The 23,192-nt window shown below is 42.3% G+C and overlaps 1 protein-coding gene across 2 annotated transcripts in view; it reads left to right on the top strand.

The window, feature by feature from the left end:
- Positions 1-5,918: 5,918 nt before the first annotated feature.
- The window catches only part of LOC115376661 (programmed cell death 1 ligand 1-like), a 104,095-nt gene continuing 86,821 nt past the window's right edge, over positions 5,919-23,192 (top strand). For both annotated transcript variants that reach the window (XM_030076397.1, XM_030076396.1), the window contains exons 1-3: positions 5,919-6,041; positions 6,491-6,886; positions 8,264-8,265. In XM_030076397.1, the coding sequence (XP_029932257.1) occupies positions 5,969-6,041; positions 6,491-6,886; positions 8,264-8,265 (471 nt within the window). In that variant the 5' untranslated portion in view covers positions 5,919-5,968. The remainder of the gene's footprint in view (positions 6,042-6,490; positions 6,887-8,263; positions 8,266-23,192) is intronic.

The raw sequence follows: 23,192 nt of genomic DNA on the forward strand, positions 1-23,192 counted from the left end.
AGGAAACTTCATTTTGACACATGAGTGAACTGTTTTGGGAGAGATATGAGCTTTTGCAAGTGAGCTATGGTGTTGTGCTGAACTGTAAGACTGTTTTGCCAAATGATCTTGAAGTTTTGAGAATGTAATTTCGGTCTCAAGAAATGAGCCAAACCAATGGAGAAAAACTGTAACATTCATATAAGATCAAAGATCGTTAATGAGGATGTTGATGATTTCATCCACTGACAAACTTCATCCTGATTTAATCCAGGTGTTGATAGTGAATAATGATTGAATGAGTCCCCAGTGACGGTGATGTTGATGGTGTTGCTGGTTGCTCCCTCTCTTGACTCACACCAGTAAACTCCACAGTCACCTGGGAGTGTTAAACTGATTCTGCAGGAGGAAGCTGCTCGTTTTCCCAGGTGTCTCCACACTCTGACATGTGTTTTTTGGTTGTGTTCCTCTTCACCGTCCATCCAGCAGAGTCTTCCTCACAGCTCAGAGTAACAGACCTCCCAAAAAATACCTGAGATCCACTGGGCTGCACAGTCAAAGGGGCTGAGGAACAAAAAATATATGTAATATTTATATTTTAAAAGCAAAATGTAGTGTTCTCAGTGAGTGCTGATGGCTGAGAAATGAGCTTTTTAGTGCCATAGCATCAGGTGGCTGCATTTAAAACTTGTTTTAAAATTATTCACATTAATATTTAGAGTTGAATCACTAGCCCTGCATTCCAAATCGCATACTTATACTTTTTACTTTTAGTATGTACTGCAGCTGCCCTTACAAAGTATGCAGTGTAGTATGCAGTATGCATGCGTATGCATACTATTGGGACACACTACATACATCGTCCCTGAAGTCCGGCCTCTCGCTCACTTCCTCCTCCGTCCGTAGCGGCAAATTTGAATGTTGTTGTCAAAATGCCGGTGCTGTTTCATACTGCGCTGTCGTTTGTCATATTTCTGATTTGTCTTCCTGTTGCTTCTGCTGTCACTGAGCGAGTTTTGTGTGATATGTGTTTTGTTGTCGTCCGTATGTGGGCGTGGCTTGTACACGCAACTCAGTCAGTGCGATGTAATGTCCGCTGCGCATAGGATTGTGGGTCAGCATGGCCAGAGCAGCATGCTGACATGCATACTGCGAAATCTGACTGGCTGTAGTAAAACATCCTGGTACTCTTGGCATACTGCATCTGACATACTATGTATTGGGACATACTAAATCTTTTTTTCTCCTACTAAATAGTATGGTAGTATGAGTATTGGAATGCAGGGATGGTGTCATAGGCTGCAAGAGGGCGAGAGTTTCCTGTATTAGAAAACACAGCGCCAACTGCAGTCGGTATGTTACTACTGCAGCGTCTCTTTTTGTTGTCAAAGCCAAGATGTGTTAAAGCGGGTACTGTCCGTGGTGCTGAATCTGCCTCAGCAGGTACTGTCCATGGTGCTGAATCTGCCTCAGCAGGTACTGTCCATGGTGCTGAATCCACTGAGGCATTTCATTCTCTTTATTATAGAAATTAAAGCTCCATAAAATTCACGGAGGATCTTGTTCAGCTCTTCTTTCCTTACAGGTGAGAAATCAGCTGTTTGCCCGGTGTTTGTCAGGTAGTCTTGTAGACATTTGACGGCCCAAGACGTTGACCGGGCCGTACTGGCTTCATTTCCTGACCTCTCCAGCTGATCCAGCTCTTCACTCGTCACTCTCGCGTATCTCTCCTTTTTCTCTTCTGTCTTGTCTTCCTCGTTCAGCCATTCATCCAAACGTAGGTCGCATAATAAATCAAAACTGACAACAAAACGGTCCATTATGCAGGCGAACAAAGTTGACAGCGGCTTTTGATGCGGGTTTCAGTGAAACGTTTCGTGTTGCCATGGAAACCACACAGACTCGGGCAATAAGATGTAGGCGGAGTAATATAATAGATATTTCATATGCATGCGCTATGCAGATTGAGTTCTGCTGCATTAATTGACCCATGTCCATGCCAAGGACCCCACCGCACGTTACTGTCTATCTGTCTGTCTGTCTGTCTATCTATCTATCTATCTATCTAGATAGTATAGGCAGATAGTATAGGCTGATACTGTAGGCAGACAGAAAGACAGACAAACATATAGATAGATAGATAGATAGATAGATAGATCGCTAGGTAGATGGATAGATAGATTTATGTTAAAAAAAAAAAAAAAAAAAAACAGAGGTAGGTGTGGTGAGGACTTAGGAACACAATGACAAATGAGATAGTCCTCTAAATGCGACTGAAAAACTGGCTAAAAATTTGTTTGCCAGAGCGGGCACTGCACCCCCACCCCCTTTCTTTCTGGATACTGGTCTGTAGTAGTAGCAGTAGCAGCAGTAACAGTGGCAGTAGTAGTACTAGCAGTAGTAGTAGTAGCAGTAGTAGCACTAGTAGTAGCAGTAGTAGTAGTAGTAGTAGCTGTAGTAGTAGTAGTAGTAGTTGCAGTAGTAGTTGCAGTAGCAGTAGTTGCAGTAGTAGTAGTAGTAGTAGTAGTAGTAGCTGTAGTAATAGCTGTAGTAGTAGTAGTAGTAGTAGTTGCAGTAGTTGCAGTAGTAGTTGCAGTAGTTGCAGTAGCAGCAGTAGTAGTAGTAGTAGAAGTAGTAGTAGCTGCAGTAGTAGTTGCAGTAGCAGTAGTTGCAGTTGTAATAGTAGTAGTAGTAGCTGTAGTAGTAGTAGTAGTAGTTGCAGTAGTTGCTGTAGTTGCAGTAGTAGTTGCAGTAGTTGCAGTAGCAGTAGTAGTAGTAGTAGTATCAGTAGTAGTAACAGTAGCAGCAGTAGTAGTAGTAAAGCAGCATAAGTAATAGCAGTAGAAGTAGTAGTAGTAGCAGTAGTAGCAGTAGTAGTAGCAGTTGTAGCAGTAGTACCAGTAGTAGTAGCTGTAGTTGTACTAGTAGTAGCAGTAGTAGTAGTAATAGCAGTAGTAGTAGTAGTAGTAGTAGCAGTAGTAGTAGTAGTTGTACTAGTAGTACCAGTAGTTGTAGTAGTAATAGCTGTAGTAGTAGTAGTAGTAGTAGCAGTAGTTGTAGTAGTAGTAGTAGTAGTAATTGCAGCAGTAATAGTTGTAGTAGTAGCAGTAGTTGTAGTAGTAATAGCTGTAGTAGTAGTAGTAGCAGTAGTTGTGGGTTTACAGTGTTTGTATAGTGTTTAGTGTTTAGTAGTAGTAATAGCAGTATTAGTAGTAGTAATAGCTGTAGTAGTACTAGTAGTAGCAGTAGTAGTAGTAGTAGTAGTAGTAATAGCAGCAGTAGTAGTAGTAGTAGTAGCAGTAGTTGTAGTAGTAATAGCTGTAGTAGTAGTCATAGCAGTAGTAGTAGTAATAGCAGCAGTAATAGTTGTAGTAGTAGCAGTAGTAGTAGTAGTAATAGCTGTAGTAGTAGCAGTAGTAGTAGCAGTAGTAGTAGCAGTAGTAGCAGCAGTAGTAGTAGTAAAAGCTGTAGTAGTAGTAGTAGTAGCAGTAGTAGTAGTAGTAGTAGCAGTAGTAGTGGCTTTACAGTGTTTGTACAGTGTTTAGTGTTTATAGTGTATAGACTAAGGTAGCCCTGGTTGTGCCAGTAGGCCCAGTGCAGAGCGTGATGGTCCTTCACCATTAAATATGTGAAGATCCTCTGATGGAGCGTTGTGTCATCCTGCTGCTGCTCGGTGGCTCTTTACTGACATCTAGTGGTTTGAATTCACAGCTGAAGCAAACATCCAAAGTGTTTGAGGCTCTTCTGGACGGCAATGAGAAGATCCTGGGTTTGTGCCCAGGTCCATTGTGTGTGTGTGTGTGTGTGTGTGTGTGTGTGTGTTCAGGGAGTCCACTGTGAGAGGCTGCTGTTCATCTTCACCTCTGGCTAAAAAACTGAAAGATTGCATAAATAAATCCCTCAGTGATTCATCTAAATCTAAAATAGATAATTTTGAAATCATCTCTTGATAAACAGCTGTTTTTATCTTTTGTGCTGTGTTTTTGTTTTACTTGTTAGATTATATTTGGGGAGTTTGGGTCTTGACTATAGAAATGATCACTGACTTTTACCAGAACAACTCCACACACACACACACACACACACACATGCTCATAATTTATTTTTCTCTCTCACTTTTGCAGCTCTCCTCTGAACCTGAAGAGGGCTCCCTCATAGGGATGGACTTTTTAGCCGATATGCAATCATTGCACCGATGCAAGGGTCTACGATGTGTTGCATCGGTTGGAATGGTGTGCATCGGATAGAATCTGGGCTGAAACCACGATGCATCGCCTTGTCAAAGCTTTGCATCGGTAAAATCCGATTCATTATTAATATAAATATTTTTTAAATGATTATTTTCAGTCAATTCACTTCCATAATTATCTCAGCAGTTCTCACAAGCGGACTATTTGTTGCGGAACGACAAACACACTCTGATTCATCTGTTCACCACTCGGCGTCACTTCTCACTGAATATCAACCTCCGGGCAACAGGCAGACTGCTGCAGGCAACAAGAAACACGTGTTGACTCGACTCCGCCAAGCGCTGGACATGGCAGACGCACAAGTTCATAGTTTGCCTAGCCATACATACAAGTCGCATGTTTGGCGTCACTTTGGATATTTTAAGAGGGATGGAAACCTTGACAAGTCCCAAGCCATTTGTAAGATATGCCGTCTTGTTATCAAGCACACAGGCAGCACGACCAACCAGAATACTCACCTGAGGCGACGACATGGACTACGTTTACATGCACACATATCCCGGTTCTGCGCTGCGCCAACTGGAATATTCCGTTTACATGTTACTTGGCATGTTCCCGTGTTTTGGCGTATTCCACTCTCTGACGTAATGTGACACTCAGCCGCGGGGGGCAGCAGTACGCGTATAGGCGTCTGGTCTGCCAGAAATACAGAAATAGCGACAGAAGAAAAAGAAGACTACTACTTCTTCTTCTGTCGCTATTTGTTTTCCTCCCATCTTCTTCTGCTTCTTCGTCTTCTTCTTCTTTGGCGTTTAACGGCAGTTGGCATCCAATTTGTTGCATTGCTGCCATCTTCAGTATTATTTGAGCATTACATTGATGATTAATTTACACAGATTTGCATTGTTATTAGATTGTATTGAATCGTGATTGCATCGTGACTGCATCGCGGTGGGAAGATAAATCGTATCGTATTGAATCGGAAGATGCTTCATGTGAATCGTTAGCGTATCGTACCGTAGCCTACATATCGAGATGCATATCGTATCGTCCCGGGGATGAAGATTTCCATCCCTACTCCCTCACACACACCTGTGGCTGTGTGAGGGCTGTGTGTGTGTGTGTGTGTGTGTGTGGTCTAGGTCTTGCTAATGTTGTGGGGACATAAATCTGTTTACACACTCATGTTGTGGGGACTCGCCTCCCTTATGGGGACAAAAAGCAAGTCCCCAGAAGTGAAAATCATTCATTTTAGAATGAAGACTTGATTTAAAGGTAACTTTAGGGTTGGGTTAGGGTTAGGGTTAGGATAAGAAATTTCCAGGAAATGAATGTAAGTCAATGTAATGTCCTCTGAAGTGATGGAAACAGTACTGTGTATATGTGTGTGTGTGTGTGTGTGTGTGTGTGTGTGTGTGTGTGTGTGTGTGTGTGTGTGTGTTTGTGTGTGTTCAGTTGTGTTGTTGATGTTACCAGTCAGGTTTGGACCCACCTCTTCAGTTTTATTGTGAAAACCTTGTGTTTAGTTGTGTTCTCTCTCAGTTTGGTGTGTTCAGTGTTAATCTGCAGTTCAATGTGGAACAGAATCAAAACAAAGAGAAAACACTGAAGGAGAAGCTGTGGACAAACTTTACACTACCAGAGCCAGACCACAGTTGCTTCTTGTAAATCACATGACCCAGAGGCACGCCTCCACATATATAGAGAAGCTCCAGGAAGTAGCAAGACACACACAGCCTTACACACACACACACACACACACACACACACACACACACTCAGAGGCAGATCTTGCTCTCATGGCTTCTCTCAGCGCTGCCTCCCTCCTGGCTCTGAGCTCCCTGATCTGTCACCTGGCTGCTTCCTCTGCAGGTGAATGTATGTGTGTGTGTGTGTGTGTGTGTGTGTGTGTGTGTGTTAGTGTGTGTGTTTGTGTGTGTGTGTGTGTGTGTGTGTGTGTGTGTGTGTGTGTGTGTGTGTGTCCAAAAGTTCTTCAAGTTCTGAATTTCTGGTTTTCATTAGCTGTAAGCCATAATCATCCAAATTAAACGAATGAATCACTTGAAATGTATCACACTTTGTGTAAGGAATATATAAATATGTTTCACTTTTTAAATTGAATTACTGAAATAATGAACTTTTTGATGGTATTCTGATTTATTGACATGCATCTGTGTATGTGTGTGTGTGTGTGTGTGTGTGTGTGTGTATGTGCTTATTTGTGAACAGGGCTGATGTTAAAACTAATGAGCCGACGGCTTCTGAGTGTTTGAGGATCCATTTGAAGTTTGAACTGACAAAAACTTTCCATCGTCCTTTAGTCCTGAAGCTGAACCTGACAGCTCGACCTGGAGACGATGTCACCCTGAGCTGTCAGGCTCCTGATGGTGTCGACATCAGAGCAGCAGAGTGGAGCAGAACTGACCTGAAGGATCCAGAATATGTTTTCTTTTATCGAGACAGGCACTTTGACTTAGACTACCAGCATCCATCTTTTAAGAACCGGGTGGAGCTGAAAGACAAAGAGATGAAGAACGGTGACCTGTCTGTGATTCTGAAGAACGTGACGGAGGAGGACAGTGGAACATACGTGTGTCGAGTGTTTACAGTTGCTGATGCCAAACATGTGTGTAACGATATTCTTGAAGAACTAATAGAGGCAGCCATAATTAAAACTCGTCCCATCAGCACCATCAGGCTGGAGGTTGTAGATCCAGGTGAGTTTAACTGGGACAGGATGACATCTGACCTGAGGTCTGTTTTATTTCATGTTGGAGGTGGATTCTGAACAGACACAGGACAGAAATATGAGAGCTTGACTTTATACTTTGATCATGATTTCATAGCACTACAGTAGATAATGACTGATGTGAGCAGCAGGAATCATTCATTCTGTTCTTTTTCCATTTTAACCCTCTGGCACATGGCGGTCACTACAGTGGACAGCTGTTTAAAAGTCATTTTCTCTTAAATGCAATGGTTTCTATGGTGGAATTGCATATTAGCTGTTAGAGTATTCTCTGCTGCTCCCCTACATTGAGGTTTATGCAGAGACTGTCAGTTATTGTTGTTGATAACATATTACTAGTATCATGACATGGTAATACCAGTCCTGCATCCTGTATGGAGACTCACAGAAATATTCATACCCTAAGAAGAGTAAAAACACATAAGAAAAAAATCTGGACTCAGGCTTTCATGGTGCATGCATGAAAGCCTCCCCTTACTTTCAATAATCTGTTAGGCAACTCTTTCAATTCTCAGAACAAAAAAAAAAAAAATCATAAACTGTTTTAATAAGATTTATATTTTTCTTTCCACCTTATTGTCAAATATATATTTATAAATGTATAAAGTGAGGTCCATTTTCAAAAGGCCTTGTCCCAGCTGTTCCACAAGTGAAGCCCTTCACAGATGGACATGTTGTCTTGAACAACCCTTGTTGGTACCAAACATGTTCCCCTCAGTTCAGTCAGTGAGAGTCAGGAGAGAAAACTGACATGTTTCCAGACAAACTCCCACATGAGTCTGATGAGGAGCACATGCAGCCTTTTCCTCTGACCCTCATCTGTTTACTCATCAACCTGACTTTGTCTTTGTCTTTTTCTTTGTCTTTGATTTTTTGTTTCAGACTCTGTGAATCACCATGGGCGTAGTCATGCTGCAGCGGCTGTCCTCCATTGGCAGTGTTTATTGTGGGTCTTTCTGCTGTGGCTGCTGTGATGCGCAGAAAACAAAAACCAAGTGTAGAACACGGGCAGGTGCACAGTGAGGATGCATGAACTACTCAGCTGAAAGCAGGAGTGTGTTAGGAGTGTGTCAGGAGTGTGTTGTGGTTCTGGATCCAGATGCTGCCTCAGCTGAACTGTAGCTGTGTCTGAGTCGGGTGGAGGAGGCCAGCGGGGTCGGCTTGGCTGATGTCAGGTTGTGAGAAGCAGGAACAAATGGCCGCCCTGTGGGTCTGAGGCGCCGGGCAGACGGGTTGAGTCGTAGAGAAACGTCTCCTGTGGTCGTTCCTGTTTGATGCCACATCAACAGGAGCAGGACTGCCCACCTAAAATGTGCAGCATGTCCTGAAAATGTGCTGAGCTCAGCAGTCAGTGATGCGTTTCTGCTGACTCGAGCTCAAGTCCATCCTGACCCAGGACAGTTGCAGGTTCATAAACTGTCCTGTGGGTGGCGCTGTAAGGGAAAAAGGGCAAAAATATTTTGGGGGAAAAACCAGTAAAATGAGCAAAGTGGGGGTCAGAGTGGTGGCAGAGCTGCTGTCAGAGCAGAGCAGCTGCAGGAGGCTTTAGTGGAAGGAGCCAGACGGTGATTCTGACCAGTGAATAATGAGATGATGCCACGATCAAACTCACAGGATAAATCCAAAACATCTAAACAGCACCAGATCAAAACCAGAAGCAGAGATCCCATGAAAGAGTGTGAGGTGAGGGAGAGAGCAGCTGCAGTGTTGAGGCAGCTCCTGAACACAGAACCACAAACACTAACCTTCACTCCTTCACTCCTTCACATCATGTTATAACTCACCTTTGCTCTCAGCTGAGTAGCTGCTGCTTTTTAATAACATCCACAACAGTTTGAAGTGTTACTGGGGAACAGCTGAGGAACCAAAGAAAACATAACTGCTAGTGAGCCATTACTTTACGTGCAGCTCTTCAGGAAGGACTAATCAAACTTACATGTAAACTGATGAATATTTAATGAAGAAACAGCTGTTAGATATTATGTTAATGAGCTAATGTCTAATAGATTGTGGATGTGTTATCTGTGAATCCCTATATTGTTGTATCCTTTACTTTATGCATCTCTCCTGATTATTTGAGAATAATCCACTAAATGTGATGTAAGTGCAGTGAAGTGGTGCAGCACACAGTGAACACTGAACCATCACCTGGTCATCACACACCAAGCCTGTGTGTGAGTGAAGACACACGCTGAGTCATAGATAGATAGATAGATAGATAGATAGATTTACTTTATTGATCCCAAACTGGGAAATTCTTATGTTACAGCAGCATCAATAGAAACATAAAATAAAATAAAATAAAATAGAGTAGATGCAGAAGTATATACAATATACAAGTCATGACTTGATGATAATGATGACTTGGCATCCTTCAGCAGCAGGAGTGATGCAGCTTCACTGATGAAGCTCCAGCTCTGTGTGTATTTTAAATTTCAGCTGCAGCTTCTCTGCTTCATTCGTCTGGTTTGAACAGACTTTATTCTTCACAGATTCTTCCTGTGTATCTGAAGTTTCTCTTGACTTTGCAATTAATTCATTTATAATGTAAAACACTTTGTCATTTAAATTTTCTCAGATTGTTTATGATTCATTTATCATTTATACTTACTTAGCAGCATCATACTTAGCAGTGTGATGTAATGCACATCTTGAACAGATCTCAGGATTGTGGAAGAGAAAAATATTTTTGATCTGCTGATTGATGCTTCCTGAAATAAAAACCAGTACAGCCTGACGTGTGTGTGTGTGTGTGATTTTTTTTTTTTGGGGGGGGGGGGGGGATAAAACATAAGTATAAGAACATACTTCACAGTGCTCAGTACTTACTGGATTGTCATTACAACACCTTTCTACACTGCCATTAAAAAAAAAAAAAAACACAGTTAAACCTCCTTTGACCATTTTTTGGCAGATTGAAATACATTAAAATTATAGTTTTTAATATTCCATAAAACAACATTAAATGAAGGTGATTCTCCGAACTTTTTCTCTTGAAACAAAGGTTATTGATAGTGATTCTCAATTCTATTCCCATTATCGTTATAGTGGTGTATTTGCATGTCCGTTGGTGCACGTTCGTGCACGCGCATGCACGCATATGCACAAGCCAGGGAACAGGAGCCTGTGTGATTGAAAGTAATGCCATCCAGAGTAGCTATGTCATTAGAAACCGATTCCTTAAGGTATTTAGGGTCGAACAGGATAACTTCTCATGATAACTTTCTGGAATGCATTTGACTGTGGTTGCTGGTGTCGCTAACTTCACATTTCTCATAATCGAGTCTCCAAGAAATGAACCGCCCCGCATAGCTGCCAATGTGACGAGTGTTAGTAAAGATCTTTATCTTCTCATTATTCTAGATTGTGGCCAGTAACAAAAAGAAGCGCTGTGAGGTGTGTGGACCCAAGATGGACAGAAAAACACTATTCATGCACCCAGTGCAAGAAGTACATTTGCAATGCACACACAGTGAAACTCTGCACCTAATGTATGGCATAGTCTGGTATGAAATGGCCGTGTTCAATTGGGCTAATGTGTTGTTCAGACAAATTTTATGTGTAAATGTTAGGTTATATTTCTAATGAAATTCAAATAAAACACTGATTATGAAAAAACTTCCTTCATTTGTACAACCTTAATTTTTGGGGCCCCCTGCAGGTACTCGGGGCCCTACGCGCTGTGCGTAGTCTCTGTATAGGGAGCAGCGGCCCTGCATAGTTTTATAGAATAGCATGGTCTTTTGTAGAGAGTTCCTCTGTTAAGTAAATTTTATTATGTAGTTATTTGTACTCGTGAAATTTGCACTTTCAAATTATTTAAAGTTATTTAAAGTTCCTTATTTAAACATACTTTGTACTGTGTTAACAATTTTCAGTTCTTCTACAGTCATTGCACAGATCTTTTCTTAATAACAGTGGTGGTATTTATTTATTATTTTAAATTATTATAGAACAAGCACCACAAAGCATTTGTGCTTAGGGCACCCAAATGGCTAGTGCCAGCCCTGGTCAGCCCACAACAGCTTCAACAGAGCCACAAGGCAGGGGGCTTTTACTTTGGAAGAACCCTTTGTATGTGCTGCTCTCTGAGTTAAAGCTGATCAAAATCTTTGGAGGAATTAAATAAACTCTGGGGTTTGGGCTGATGGAGACACTGAAGGGCTGGATGGTTATTTATACTATGGTTATTGCAGGAAACACTCTGTTGTGCAGTTTGACTCAGTTTCCTTCCTGCAGTTTCGAGTGGGGGAGCGGCCGCTGCTCTGTTTAAACACTTCCTGTTGAAACCGCCTGCAGCTGAACAGAGATATCAAACTGAGTGCAGCCTGGACGCAGTGAATTCACTGACATTTTTAGGTTTCATTTCACTGAAAATTAGGGGAGTTTCCTTAAAGAAAAAGAAACCACCAGCTCCCTCTGTGTGTTTCAGTGTGTCTCCTCCCAGTTTCCCCAGAAGAAGAGCTGCAGTCTCTGAGGAGAGGACAGCGAGCGTCTCCTGTCTCAGCTCAGCAGCCACAGTTTAACATTCAACGTCACTACAGACAGTCTGAGCCTGTTTAGTGCCTGGGACAAAGTTACAGGGTAGAACTGTGGTTTTTCAAAGGAAGAATCAAAAAAAAAAAAAAAAGTATCCCCTCATTACACATCTTTGATCTGACAGATATAATCTACATAAAATAAAACTTCAGCTCCTGTCAAAATGAAGTGTGTGGAACAAAAAACACAAAAGGGACTGTTGCAGCTATTTATTATTTTGTAATACTGTTTAAATGTTTACCCCCCCCCTTTGATATCTGATTTGAATATTGATTTACTCTCCTTCACTGAAACAAGGGGGAAAAAAGCAAATTCTGACCGAAAATGAATTGAATTTCTGCTCATGTGGGCTGCTTTGAAGCAACGCGATGTTTTGCATGCGAGCAATCTGATATTCAAGATTTTTATTCGTCACATGCATGAATGTACAGGTACAGCAGCAGTGAAATGTAATTGCAAAAACTCCAGCACTGTGCAAGTAAAAAATTGATAGAATAAAGTAGTTAAAAAAATAAAATAAAGATAAAATAGAAAGTATATATAACATTCCTATATACAATGTACAACTTATGTACAATAGACAACAATATACAATAAGTACAAATAAGTAGAAGAACCCTGAAGAACCGTGTGATCCGAGTGGCCTGGGGGAAGAAGCTCCTTTTCAGCCTCTCAGTCCTGGCTTTGATGGAGCGAAGCCGCTTGTCTGAGGGCAGCCACTCGAACAGCCTATGGTTGGGATGGTGAGTGTCTTTTATAATCCGATTTGCCCTGGACCTGCATCGCCGGGTGTAGATGTCCCGGAGGCCGGGCGGTGCTGTGCGGGTGATGCGTTCAGCACATCAGATCACTCTGTGCAGGGCCTTCCTGTCCTGGGAGCTGCAGCTGCCGTACCAGGCAGTGATGCTCACAGAAAGCACAGACCCCACTGTGGCGGTGTAGAAGGTTTTCAGCAGCGAAGTAGAAATCTTAAATTTCCTGAGCCGCCTGAGGTGGCATAAACGCTGCCGAGCCTTCTTCACCAAGGTGGTGGTGTGTGTGGTCCATGTCAGGTCGTCAGAGATGTGAACCCCGAGGTACCTGTAATTGCTTACTCTCTAGATTGATCCTGAGCGGCGCATAGTGGATCCTCTGCCTCTCTTGCCTGAAGTCGACCACCACCTCCTTGGTCTTGGAGATATTCAGGTCCAGGTTGTTGTCCTTATACCATGAAGACAGCAGCTCCACCTCCTCCAGATAGGCCGTCTCGTTGTTGTTGGAGATGAGGCCTACCACCACTGTGTCATCCGCGAATTTCACAATGATGTTGGATTGGTGTGTCGCCGTGCAGTCATGGGTGTAAAGGGAGTATAGCAGAGGGCTCAGTACGCAGCCTTGGGGGGCACCAGTGTTGAGGGTACGGGAACTGGAGGCGTGGGCTCCAACCTTCACCACCTGTGGTCTGCCAATCAGGAAGCTCTGAACCCAGGAGCAGAGTGAGGGACTCAGCCCCAGGTCCCTGAGGTTGGTGACCAGTCTGTGGGGAACTATGGTGTTAAATGCTGAGCTGTAATCAATAAACAGCAGACGCACATAATTCCCCTTACCGGTGTCCAGGTGGGAGAGGGTGGAGTGGAGGACATGGGTGATGGCCTCCTCAGTACTCCTATTGGGGCGATAAGCGAACTGAAGGGGGTCCAGGGAGTCCGGCAGTGATGAACAGATGAAGTCTTTGATGAGTCTTTCAAAGCACTTCATCACCACGGAGGTCCGAGCTACAGGGCGGTAATCATTTAGACCGGCTGGGTTGGTCTTTTTGGGCACAGGGATGATGGTGGACTTTTTCAGGCAGGTGGGGACGACAGAGTGGGCCAGGGACAGATTAAATATGGTTGTGAACACCGGAGCTAGCTGGTTAGCGCAGGATTTTAGTAGACGCCAGGGATGCCGTCTGGGCCGGCTGCCTTCCTGCTGTTCACTCATCTCAGAGCTTTCCTTACGTCGTGCTCCGAGAGTGAGAGTGGGCGGTTCGCCTCACCTGTCAGGCCGCTTGCTTCGATTACGCTAGCCACAGCCAGCCTCAAAGCAAGCGAAAAAGGTGTTTAGCTCTTCCACCAGTGAGGAGTCCACAACAGCCGAGGTGTTCACTCGTCCTCTATAATCTGTAATAGTCCTTGCCACATGCGTCTCCTGTTGCGGTCCTACAGTTGTACCTCCACCTTATCCCTGTATCGCCTCTTAGCCGCTTTCACCGCTTTCCTGAGCTTGTAGGCTCGTACGCTTGTACGGTGACATATCTCCAGAGATGAGTCCCTCGTTATAGGCAGCGGAAGGTGCTTTCAGGTTTCTGATTGGGAAAAACCTTCACACTCACCATGGTATCATCTAATAGCTTGGATATAAAGCACGTAGCCACTTCCGTAAACTCGTTGACGTCATCCGAGCTCCCCTGAAGCATGTCCCAGTCTACGTCACTCAGCGCGTCCTGTAGTGTGGCCTCTGGTTGGACAGACCAGCGTCTGACCTCTCGCGATACCGGTGGTTCCTGTCTTAGCCATTGGCTGTGTCCGAAATCACTCCCTCCCTCCCCCCTCCCTACTCACTATATAGGGAATTCAATGTAGTGGACTATGTATTGAACTCAATAGCGGACCGTTTTGGACACTACTTCGCTCGTTGTTCGGCGCCATTCCGCAATGCATGACGGGATATATTGCCTGATTAGTGACCATCGGATGTTCACTGCATTTTGCGGTGGATTGTGGGATACATCCAGTGGACTATATAGTGAACATTAATAATCACTAAACATTCGGACACCCCTACAAAATGGTGTAATCACTATATAGTGCCCTATATAGTCGTGCACTATATAGTGCCCTATATAGTGATTAGGGAGTGATTTCGGACATAGCCTTTGTTTATATTTTGGTAAGAGGAAAATGGCGTCGTGGTCAGCCTTACCAAAAGCTGCCAGTGATACGGCTTTGTATCCGTTCTTGAATGGGGTGTAACAGTGATCCAAAATGTGACATGTGACGTGTTGGAAAAAGTTGGGCATAACCTTTTTGAGGTTTGCCTTGTTAAGTCACCGGCCACGATGAGGGCTGTGTCCGGGTGTTTGGCGTAGTGTTTGTTGATGGTGTCATGCAGAGTGGTAAGAGCAGCATCCGTGTCCGCCTGTGGTGGAATATAAACGGCAAAGATGATGACCGCATAGAACGCTGATGTTTTTATGCTGTTCTCTGACGAAAACAGCATAAAAACAAAAAATGCTCCGGTCAGTTTCTTCCAAACACTGTGCCCCTCTCCCACGGAGACCAACAACAATAGGGAAGGTAAAGGTGCCAAAAGACTAGTTATAGAGGCAGTGTCACACCATAAAGGAACGTTGGGGTACAAACTCAAATTTAAAGTTCCATATACTGACTCAGAGGCCCAACCTGTCAGGTATTAACTAAAATAAATAAAAATGAAATAAATTTAAAGTTACACAGATTTTGTGTAATTGTAACAATAATAATAACAATAAGTACTGTACATAATCTTTTACACACACACACATATATATATATATATTCCTGCTGCACAACTGACCCTTTTACACCTGGACCTGATGAAACACAGTGGACCAGCACCAGCAGCTGACATGGCTCCCCAAACCACCACCGACTGTGGAAACTTTAACTGGACCTCAAGCCGCTTGGATTCTGTGCCTCTCCTCTCCTCTTCCTCCAGACTCTGGGACCCTGATTTCCAAATGAAATGCAAAATTTACTTTCATCTGAAAAGAGGACTTTAGACCACTGAGCAACAGTCCAGTCCTTTTTGTCCTGAGCCCAGGTACGACGCCTCTGACGTTGTCTCTGGACCAAGAGTGGCTTGTGTGACCTGTGTGTGTCTTGTACTTAGTGTAGATGTATGTGTTTTATGTATGTGATGCACACAAAATTGCCCCTCGGGGACAATAAAGATCTTCTAAGTCTAAGGCTACATTTACACTTACACAGGTATTTTTAAAAACGGAGACATTTCCCTTCGTTTGTGCCCTTCGTTTACACGCAAACGGCGAATTCGCCTCTGAGAAGGATTCTTTCTAAAAACTCTGGCCAAAGTGGAGATTTAGGAAAACTCCTGTTTCGCGTTTGCATATAAACTGAGAAAAATGGAGAAATACAGAGTTGCAGGCAGCCGACGTCACATTATGCGCCAAAAGTGCACGCAATGTTTACATTTGGCTATGGTGATCATAGACATGATATACGTATATTATGTCTATAATGGTGATGATCATGGATGCATTCACAGTAGCAGTCGCATTTCTGTCCATATGTTTGCATTTTCAATTACAGCAGCTTTTTTATATAGAGGAGCAGAGATGAATGAGGGCTCGGAGGTCAGTCTCCTCCCTCCAACACACAGAGCCAGTCAGCAGCACCGCCAGCATCGCTTGGGTCCGACCTGGGCAGACTGCTGTCGGGTTTGGATTCTGATTGGCTTGCATGGCTTTCTCCTTCTTCCTACACCGCCGTGTAGGAAGTAGGTGACGTAGTTATGATGGCGCTCGACGGCGTATTTATGAGGGTTGATGTAAACGGAAACTTTTTTGAAAACGATGTCGTGTGCATGATGTTATTTTGGAAAACGGAGGGAGGGAAATATTCGTTTCTCAAAATACCCGACTACGTGTAAACGTAGCCTGAGTCTGACACGGGGATGCCACAGTTGTAGCTCGTGTCCTGGATTCATCTGTGCCCGGTGGCTGGTGAAGCACTGACTCCAGCTGCAGGCCACTCCTCGTGAATCTCCCCCAGATTCTTGAGTGGGCTTCGTTTCACAATCCTCTATGTCCTGCATTTTTCCCTGTTCCTGGTACCCCTTTTTCTACCACCTTTTTTCCTTCCATTCAGCTCTGCATTAATGTGCTTGGATACAGCTCTCTGTGAACAGCCAGCTTCTTCAGCTAAGACCTTTTGTGTCTCCCCCTCCTGGTGCAGGCTGTCAGTGATGGTCTTCTGGACAACTGTCGAGTCAGCAGTCCTTCCCATGACTGTGTAGCTTCTGACCCAGACTGAGAGACCATCTAAAGCAGGGGTGTCAAACTCATGCCATGGAGGGCCGAGAGGCTGCAGGTTTTCATTCCAACCAAAAACTCCACCAGGTGATTTCACTGATCACCCTACCTCCAAACAGAGAGGCGGGACTAATCAGTGAAATCACCTGGTGGAGTTGTTGGTTGGAATGAAAACCTGCAGCCTCTCGGCCCTCCATGGCACGAGTTTGACACCCCTGATCTAAAGGCTCAGGAAATCTCTGCAGGTGTTTTGAGTTAATTAGCTGATTGGAGTGTGACACCATGAGTCTCCAAAATGGAACTGTTTCACAATATTATCATTTTCTGAGATACTGAATTTGGGGTTTTCATTAGCTGTAAGCCATAATCATGAAAATTAAAAGAAATAAACACTTGAAATATATCAGTCTGTGTGTAATGAATCGATATAATAGATGAGTTTCACTTTTTAAATTGAATTACTGAAATAAATCAACTTTTTGATGATATTCTAATTTATTGAGAAGCACTAGTATCTATCAAACCATGAGGGAAAATATGAGTGGGGGAGGAGGGGTTGTAGGCACATGTGACTGAATGTGGCATCCAGTGCGCCCCCTGGTGACGAAACTGCAGGCAATAAATAAATAAATAAATAAATTAGCAGGCCATTGCCCCATCAGAAATGAAATTAAATGAAATATGTTTATTGTTCGCCATGATAGAAAAAATATGAACATGTAGTATTAAAGAACACAAACACTGTGTACCAAGTCCATCAAGGTATTTTGATGACTACATGGAGACATTTAAAAAAAAAAAAAAAAAAAATTCCTCTCACAATCTTGCAGTTCTAGTCTGAAACCACAGAGGGTGCCCTCACTCCATCTGTGACTGTGTGGTACCATGACTCCACTGTGTTGTTGAAATATTTTTCTGTCAGTGCAATAAAACCCATTAATCACAATACATTTCTTTTAATCTCATATTCTTAGCTTCACCATGGCTGGTATATGTGTGTGAAAGGAGCTGGAAGTCTCTGAGTGGCAGCCGTGATCAGAGCGGCTCCAGGTCTCTAAATGTTAAGGAAAGGAGCTTCACTGCTTCCTTTCCTGTCTCCTTTAGCAGAGGAGACACTGGAGCGTCCTTTACCCGAGGACAGGAGGTGATGTCCTCCCACAAAAGAAAGAAAACAGATATGAGGCGTTTTTGTCCAGGTGATGTTTTTAATTCAACATGTTTGACACTTGACAGTGATGACATGTACAGTGGTAGATTGGTAAGCCATACATGTTCCACCTGTAATCTTACAACAATCTAACAATTATTTTCATACTAACTGGCATTCATGTGGGTAAATATGAGCGTGAGCAAGCATTTTATATATGACAAGCGTTTGGTTTCTTTTTTTGTGACTGGCAGCCCGTATTCCCTTTTTATTTAAAGTCCAGCCTTGCTATGAAGTCAAATTTTTCACCGTGCTGTTCTCCTCGTGATGTTTTCCAATCGAAGTAAAGGAAAAGTGGTTAGGAGAGGACGCAGGACGTGATTTTTTTGGACTGCTTGACGGCAGCCGATGTTTTGTCTAAACTGACTGTCAGTGTCCAGTTACTGCAGGACTCCTCTGGCAGGGTGACCTTTTGATTTACTCCTTTTTGTCCTCATCCATTCATCTCAGAAGTCATGCTCGGTGGTGACATCAGCAATGACGTCATCATACTCGTCATCCAATCCCTCATCAGCCTGGTTGGTCTGCACTGTTGCCATGGAGACGGGTGGCTCAGGTCCTGAAGGTCAAAGTTGAAGAAAAATTCAGAAAATCTGTCCTCTACTAATACAGGACCGGTACTGACAGAGGCAACAGCAGGATTCATTTATTTACATCGACTGAATCCACAGCAAAAACTGATTTTTCTAAGTTTGGCTGAGGATATTTTTCTAGTCTCTGACCTGGTGTTGGCAGTAAACAGCAGCAAGAGAGCACAAGACAGAGAGACGGTCAGTCAGTCAGTCTCTTACCTGCAGACCTCTGGCACCACAGAGACACCAGGAGCAGAGTTGAGATGCAGTAAGGACAGAACACCACTAGGTGGCAGAGCAGTCTGACTGGAGACAGCAGGGGAGCTGGAGGAGGGGCTGGTGTTGTTGGTGGTGTTGTTGGTCGTGGTGTTGTTTGTGGTGATGATGTTGTTGGTGTTGTAGTTGAAGGTAAAACTAGAGACAGAGCAGTGGAGCAGGTCAGGTGAAAGTGCAGGTGGGAGTAAACTCTGTCTCAAAGCATTTTAAAACGCTGAAACTCACTTGAACGTTTGGACAAGAATTCTTGCAGCACCTGCTCATGTCAGAGAAACTGGCTCACCTGCCACAGCCAGCCAGCTGGGTGGAGACTGTCCATAACCAGAGATGCAGTGGTAGAGGCCTTCATCAGACTTGGAAACATGGTGAATGGTCATCTGTCCTGTAGACTCAGTCCTGATGAGGGAGCTATCTTTATAGAAATCAGCTGGGAGGCTGGTGTTATCCCAGGTTGTACAGTTCACAGTCACAGCAGCTCCCTCCATCACAGGAAGGACAGGACTCTGCAGGATCACAGCTGAACACAGAGACAAACCACAGGATTTCAACCATTTTTGGCACCAGAAAGTCAGAGGAATGATTTATTTTGCTGTTTTGAATTGAAAAGAGGTCTCATATTGTACAGGAGGATATGTTGTAATTGCTGTTATTTTTGTATAAATTCATATTTCTTTAATTTTGAGTGCAATGTGGTGTTTGTGGAGCAGTAAAGATGAGTAGCTGTTGTGTGGACTCACCAGTGACGGTGATGTTGACGGTGTTGCTGGTTGCTCCCTCTCTGGACTCACACCAGTAAACTCCAGTGTCTAATGGGAATGTAGAAATGATCACACAGGAGGAAGCTGCTGGTTTTCCCCAGGTGAATCCACACTCTCTCATGGTATATTTGCTCGTGTTCCTCTTCACCGTCCATCCAGCAGAGTCTTCCTCACAGCTCAGATGAAGAGACTTACCCAAAAACAGCACAGCTGTGCTGGGCCTGAGAGTCAGGGAGGCTGGGTGGGGGTGGAGAGGAGGGACAAAGGTCAGAGGGCTGACTGGGCTGACTCTTGTAAAGCTGGAAGTCAGAGACTCTCCTAACACTTTGGGCCTGCAGCCAGAGAAGTGCACTGACCTTTGTTGGGCCTGCAGCACAGAGACACGGTCAGCACTGAGGACACAAGAGACTCGGCTTGGTTTGAGCTTTTCACACCATCACACAAGACAGCTGCACTCCAACAACATGCAAACTGGGCTGTGGACTTCCTGTCAAACCTGCTCAAGTCTGCAGGCCACTCATTTGGCTTCACTGTGTTTCATAAAGACTTGACTGGAGATTTAATCCAGCACAGATGCAGGAGAAACACATGAAGGCATCTGTGCATCTTCCACCAATCAGCTGATACTGATATGAACGTCTGTCTAACCCTAACCCTAACCCTAAGGTAAGTAAACAAAGACTATGGTGAGTAAACAAAGACTAGGGTAAGTAAACAAAGACTAAGGTAAGTGATCAAAGACTAAGGTAAGTAAACAAAGACTAAGTTAAGTAAACAAAGACTAAGGTAAATAAACAAGACTAAGGTAAGTAAACAAAAACTAAGTTAAGTAAACAAAGACTTGGGTAAGTAAACAAAGACTAAGGTAAGTAAACAAAGACTTAGGTAAGTAAACAAAGACTAAGGTAAATAAACAAGACTAAGGTAAGGAAACGAACACTGAGTTAAGTAAACACAGACTAAGGTAAGTAAACAAAGTCTAAGTTAAGTAAACAAAGACTTAGGTAAGTAAACAAAGAGTAAGGTAAGTAAACAAAGACTAAGGTACGTAGACAAAGACTAAGGTCAGTAAACCAAGACTTAGGTAAGTAAACAAAGACTAAGGTAAGTAAACAAAGACTAAGTTAAGTGAACAAAGACTAAGGTAAGTAAAGAAACACTAAGGTAAATAAACAAGACTAAGGTAAGTAAACAAACACTAAGGTAAATAAACAAGACTAAGGAAAGTAAACAAAGTCTAAGGTAAGTAAACAAAGACTAAGGTAAGTAAACAAAGACTTAGGTAAGTAAACAAAGACTAACTTAAATAAACAAGACTAAGGTAAGTAAACGAACACTGAGTTAAGTAAACACAGACTAAGGTAAGTAAACAAAGTCTAAGTTAAGTAAACAAAGACTTAGGTAAGTAAACAAAGAGTAAGGTAAGTAAACAAAGACTAAGGTACGTAGACAAAGACTAAGGTCAGTAAACCAAGACTTAGGTAAGTAAACAAAGACTAAGGTAAGTAAACAAAGACTAAGGTAAGTAAACAAAGACTAAGGTAAGTAAAGAAACACTAAGGTAAATAAACAAGACTAAGGTAAGTAAACAAACACTAAGGTAAATAAACAAGACTAAGGTAAGTAAACAAAGTCTAAGTTAAGTAAACAAAGACTTAGGTAAGTAAACAAAGTCTAAGTTAAGTACACAAAAAGTAAGGTAAATTAACAAAGAGTAAGGTAAGTAAACAAAGACTTAAGTAAACAAAGACTAAGGTAAGTAAACAAAGACTAAGGTAAATAAACAAGACTAAGGTAAGTAAACAAACACTAAGGTAAGTGAACAAATACTACGGTAAGTAATCAAAGACTAAGGTAAGTGAACAAAAACTAAGGTAAGTGAACAAAAACTAAGGTAAGTAAACAAAGACTAAGGTAAGTAAACAAAGACTAAGGTGAGTAAACAAAGACTAAGGTAAGTAAACAAAGACTAAGATAATTGAACAATGACTAAGTTAAGTAAACAAAGACTTGGGTAAGTAAACAAAGACTAAGGTAAGTAAACAAAGACTTAGGTAAGTAAACAAAGACTAAGGTAAATAAACAAGACTAAGGTAAGTAAACAAACACTAAGTTAAGTAAACAAAGACTAAGGTAAATAAACAAAGTCTAAGTTAAGTAAACAAAGACTTAGGTAAGTAAACAAAGAGTAAGGTAAGTAAACAATGACTAAGGTAAGTAAACAAACACTAAGGTAAGTGATCAAAGACTAAGATAATTGAACAATGACTAAGGTAAGTAATCAAAGACTAAGGTAAGTAAACAAAGACTAAGTTAAGTAAACAAAGACTTAGGTAAGTGAACAAAGACTAAGGTAAGTAAACAAAGATTAAGGTAAATAAACAAAGATTAAGATAACTGAACAATGAGTAAGGTAAGTGATCAAAGACTAAGTAAGTAAACAACGACTAAGGTAAGTAAACAAAGACTTAGGTAAGTAAACAAAGACTAAGGTACGTAGACAAAGACTAAGGTCAGTAAACAAAGACTTAGGTAAGTCAACAAAGACTAAGGTAAGTAAACAAAGACTAAGGTAAATAAACAAAGACTATGGTAAGTAAAGAAAGACTAAGGTAAATAAACAAAGACTAAGGTAAGTAAACAAGACTAAGGTAAGTAAACAAAGACTAAGGTAAGTAAACAAAGACTTAGGTAAGTGAACAAAGACTAAGGTAAATAAACAAGACTAAGGTAAGTAAACAAAGTCTAAGTTAAGTAAACAAAGACTTAGGTAAGTAAACAAAGACTAAGGTAAATAAACAAGACTAAGGTAAGTAAACAAACACTAAGGTAAGTGAACAAATAGTAAGGTAAGTAGTCAAAGACTAAGGTAAGTGAACAAAAACTAAGGTAAGTGAACAAGGACTAAGTTAAGTAAACAAAGATTAAGGTAAGTAAACAAAGACTAAGGTAAGTAAACAAACACTAAGGTCAGTAAACAAAGACTAAGGTAAGTAAACAAAGACTAAGGTAAGTGAACAGCCAGTGTGTACTCACAGAGCAGCCGTAGTAGAGATGGGCTCTCCATTCCACAGCTCGCTGATATGAGATCAACACTTTGAGTTTCATCAGTCACACCAAGTAAAACCTGCCCCCTTCCTCTGTGAGTGTGACAACATGTTTTGGGCTGTTTGTGGTTTTTTTGTCCAGCAGCAACTGAAGCAGCACAACTCATCATCCTCGACCCCACCCTGTCCTACCAGCCCCATGTCAACCAGGTCACCAAATGTCATGTCTTATTATTATCATTATTATTAACTCAAACTGAAGCTCGGGGTCATGTAGTCCAGGTTCATGTCAATAATTTAATGTGATTTAGTTCAGTTGCATCGTAATAAAACACAGGAAGGAAGAAACATCATAGAAACAACAGAAACAAGACAAAAGAAAAGTGCAAGATGCAAATGACTTTAATTTTGAAGGTGGGTTTGAAAACCCTAGAAGGGGCAACATAGTGCAAAGCAAGCTCCACATTCAGCTGTATAGTAATGTTGCAGTGATGTTATATTATATCTTATTCTATATTATAATATTACAGTGATGGTGACTCTGTGCTGAAGACTCAGAGGTGGGACTGTCACTCGGCTTATTTCTGCTGCCGTTTCAAAATAAAAGTCACAAAGAGTGGAAAAAAAACTGCCACTGTGGTTTCACAAGGCAGTATTAAGTCATTATTACAGGAAGAGATCAACGCTGACCAAACACACACACATACTCTCACTCACACAATACAGAGAGCATGAGAGGATGTTCAGGTCGGTTTGCCACACCCAACCCACAACAACTGATGAGTTTCCATCTCACAGCTTTTGACAGCACACACACACACA

Source organism: Myripristis murdjan, chromosome 18 (assembly GCF_902150065.1).
Source record: "Myripristis murdjan chromosome 18, fMyrMur1.1, whole genome shotgun sequence".
NCBI lineage: Eukaryota > Metazoa > Chordata > Actinopteri > Holocentriformes > Holocentridae > Myripristis > Myripristis murdjan.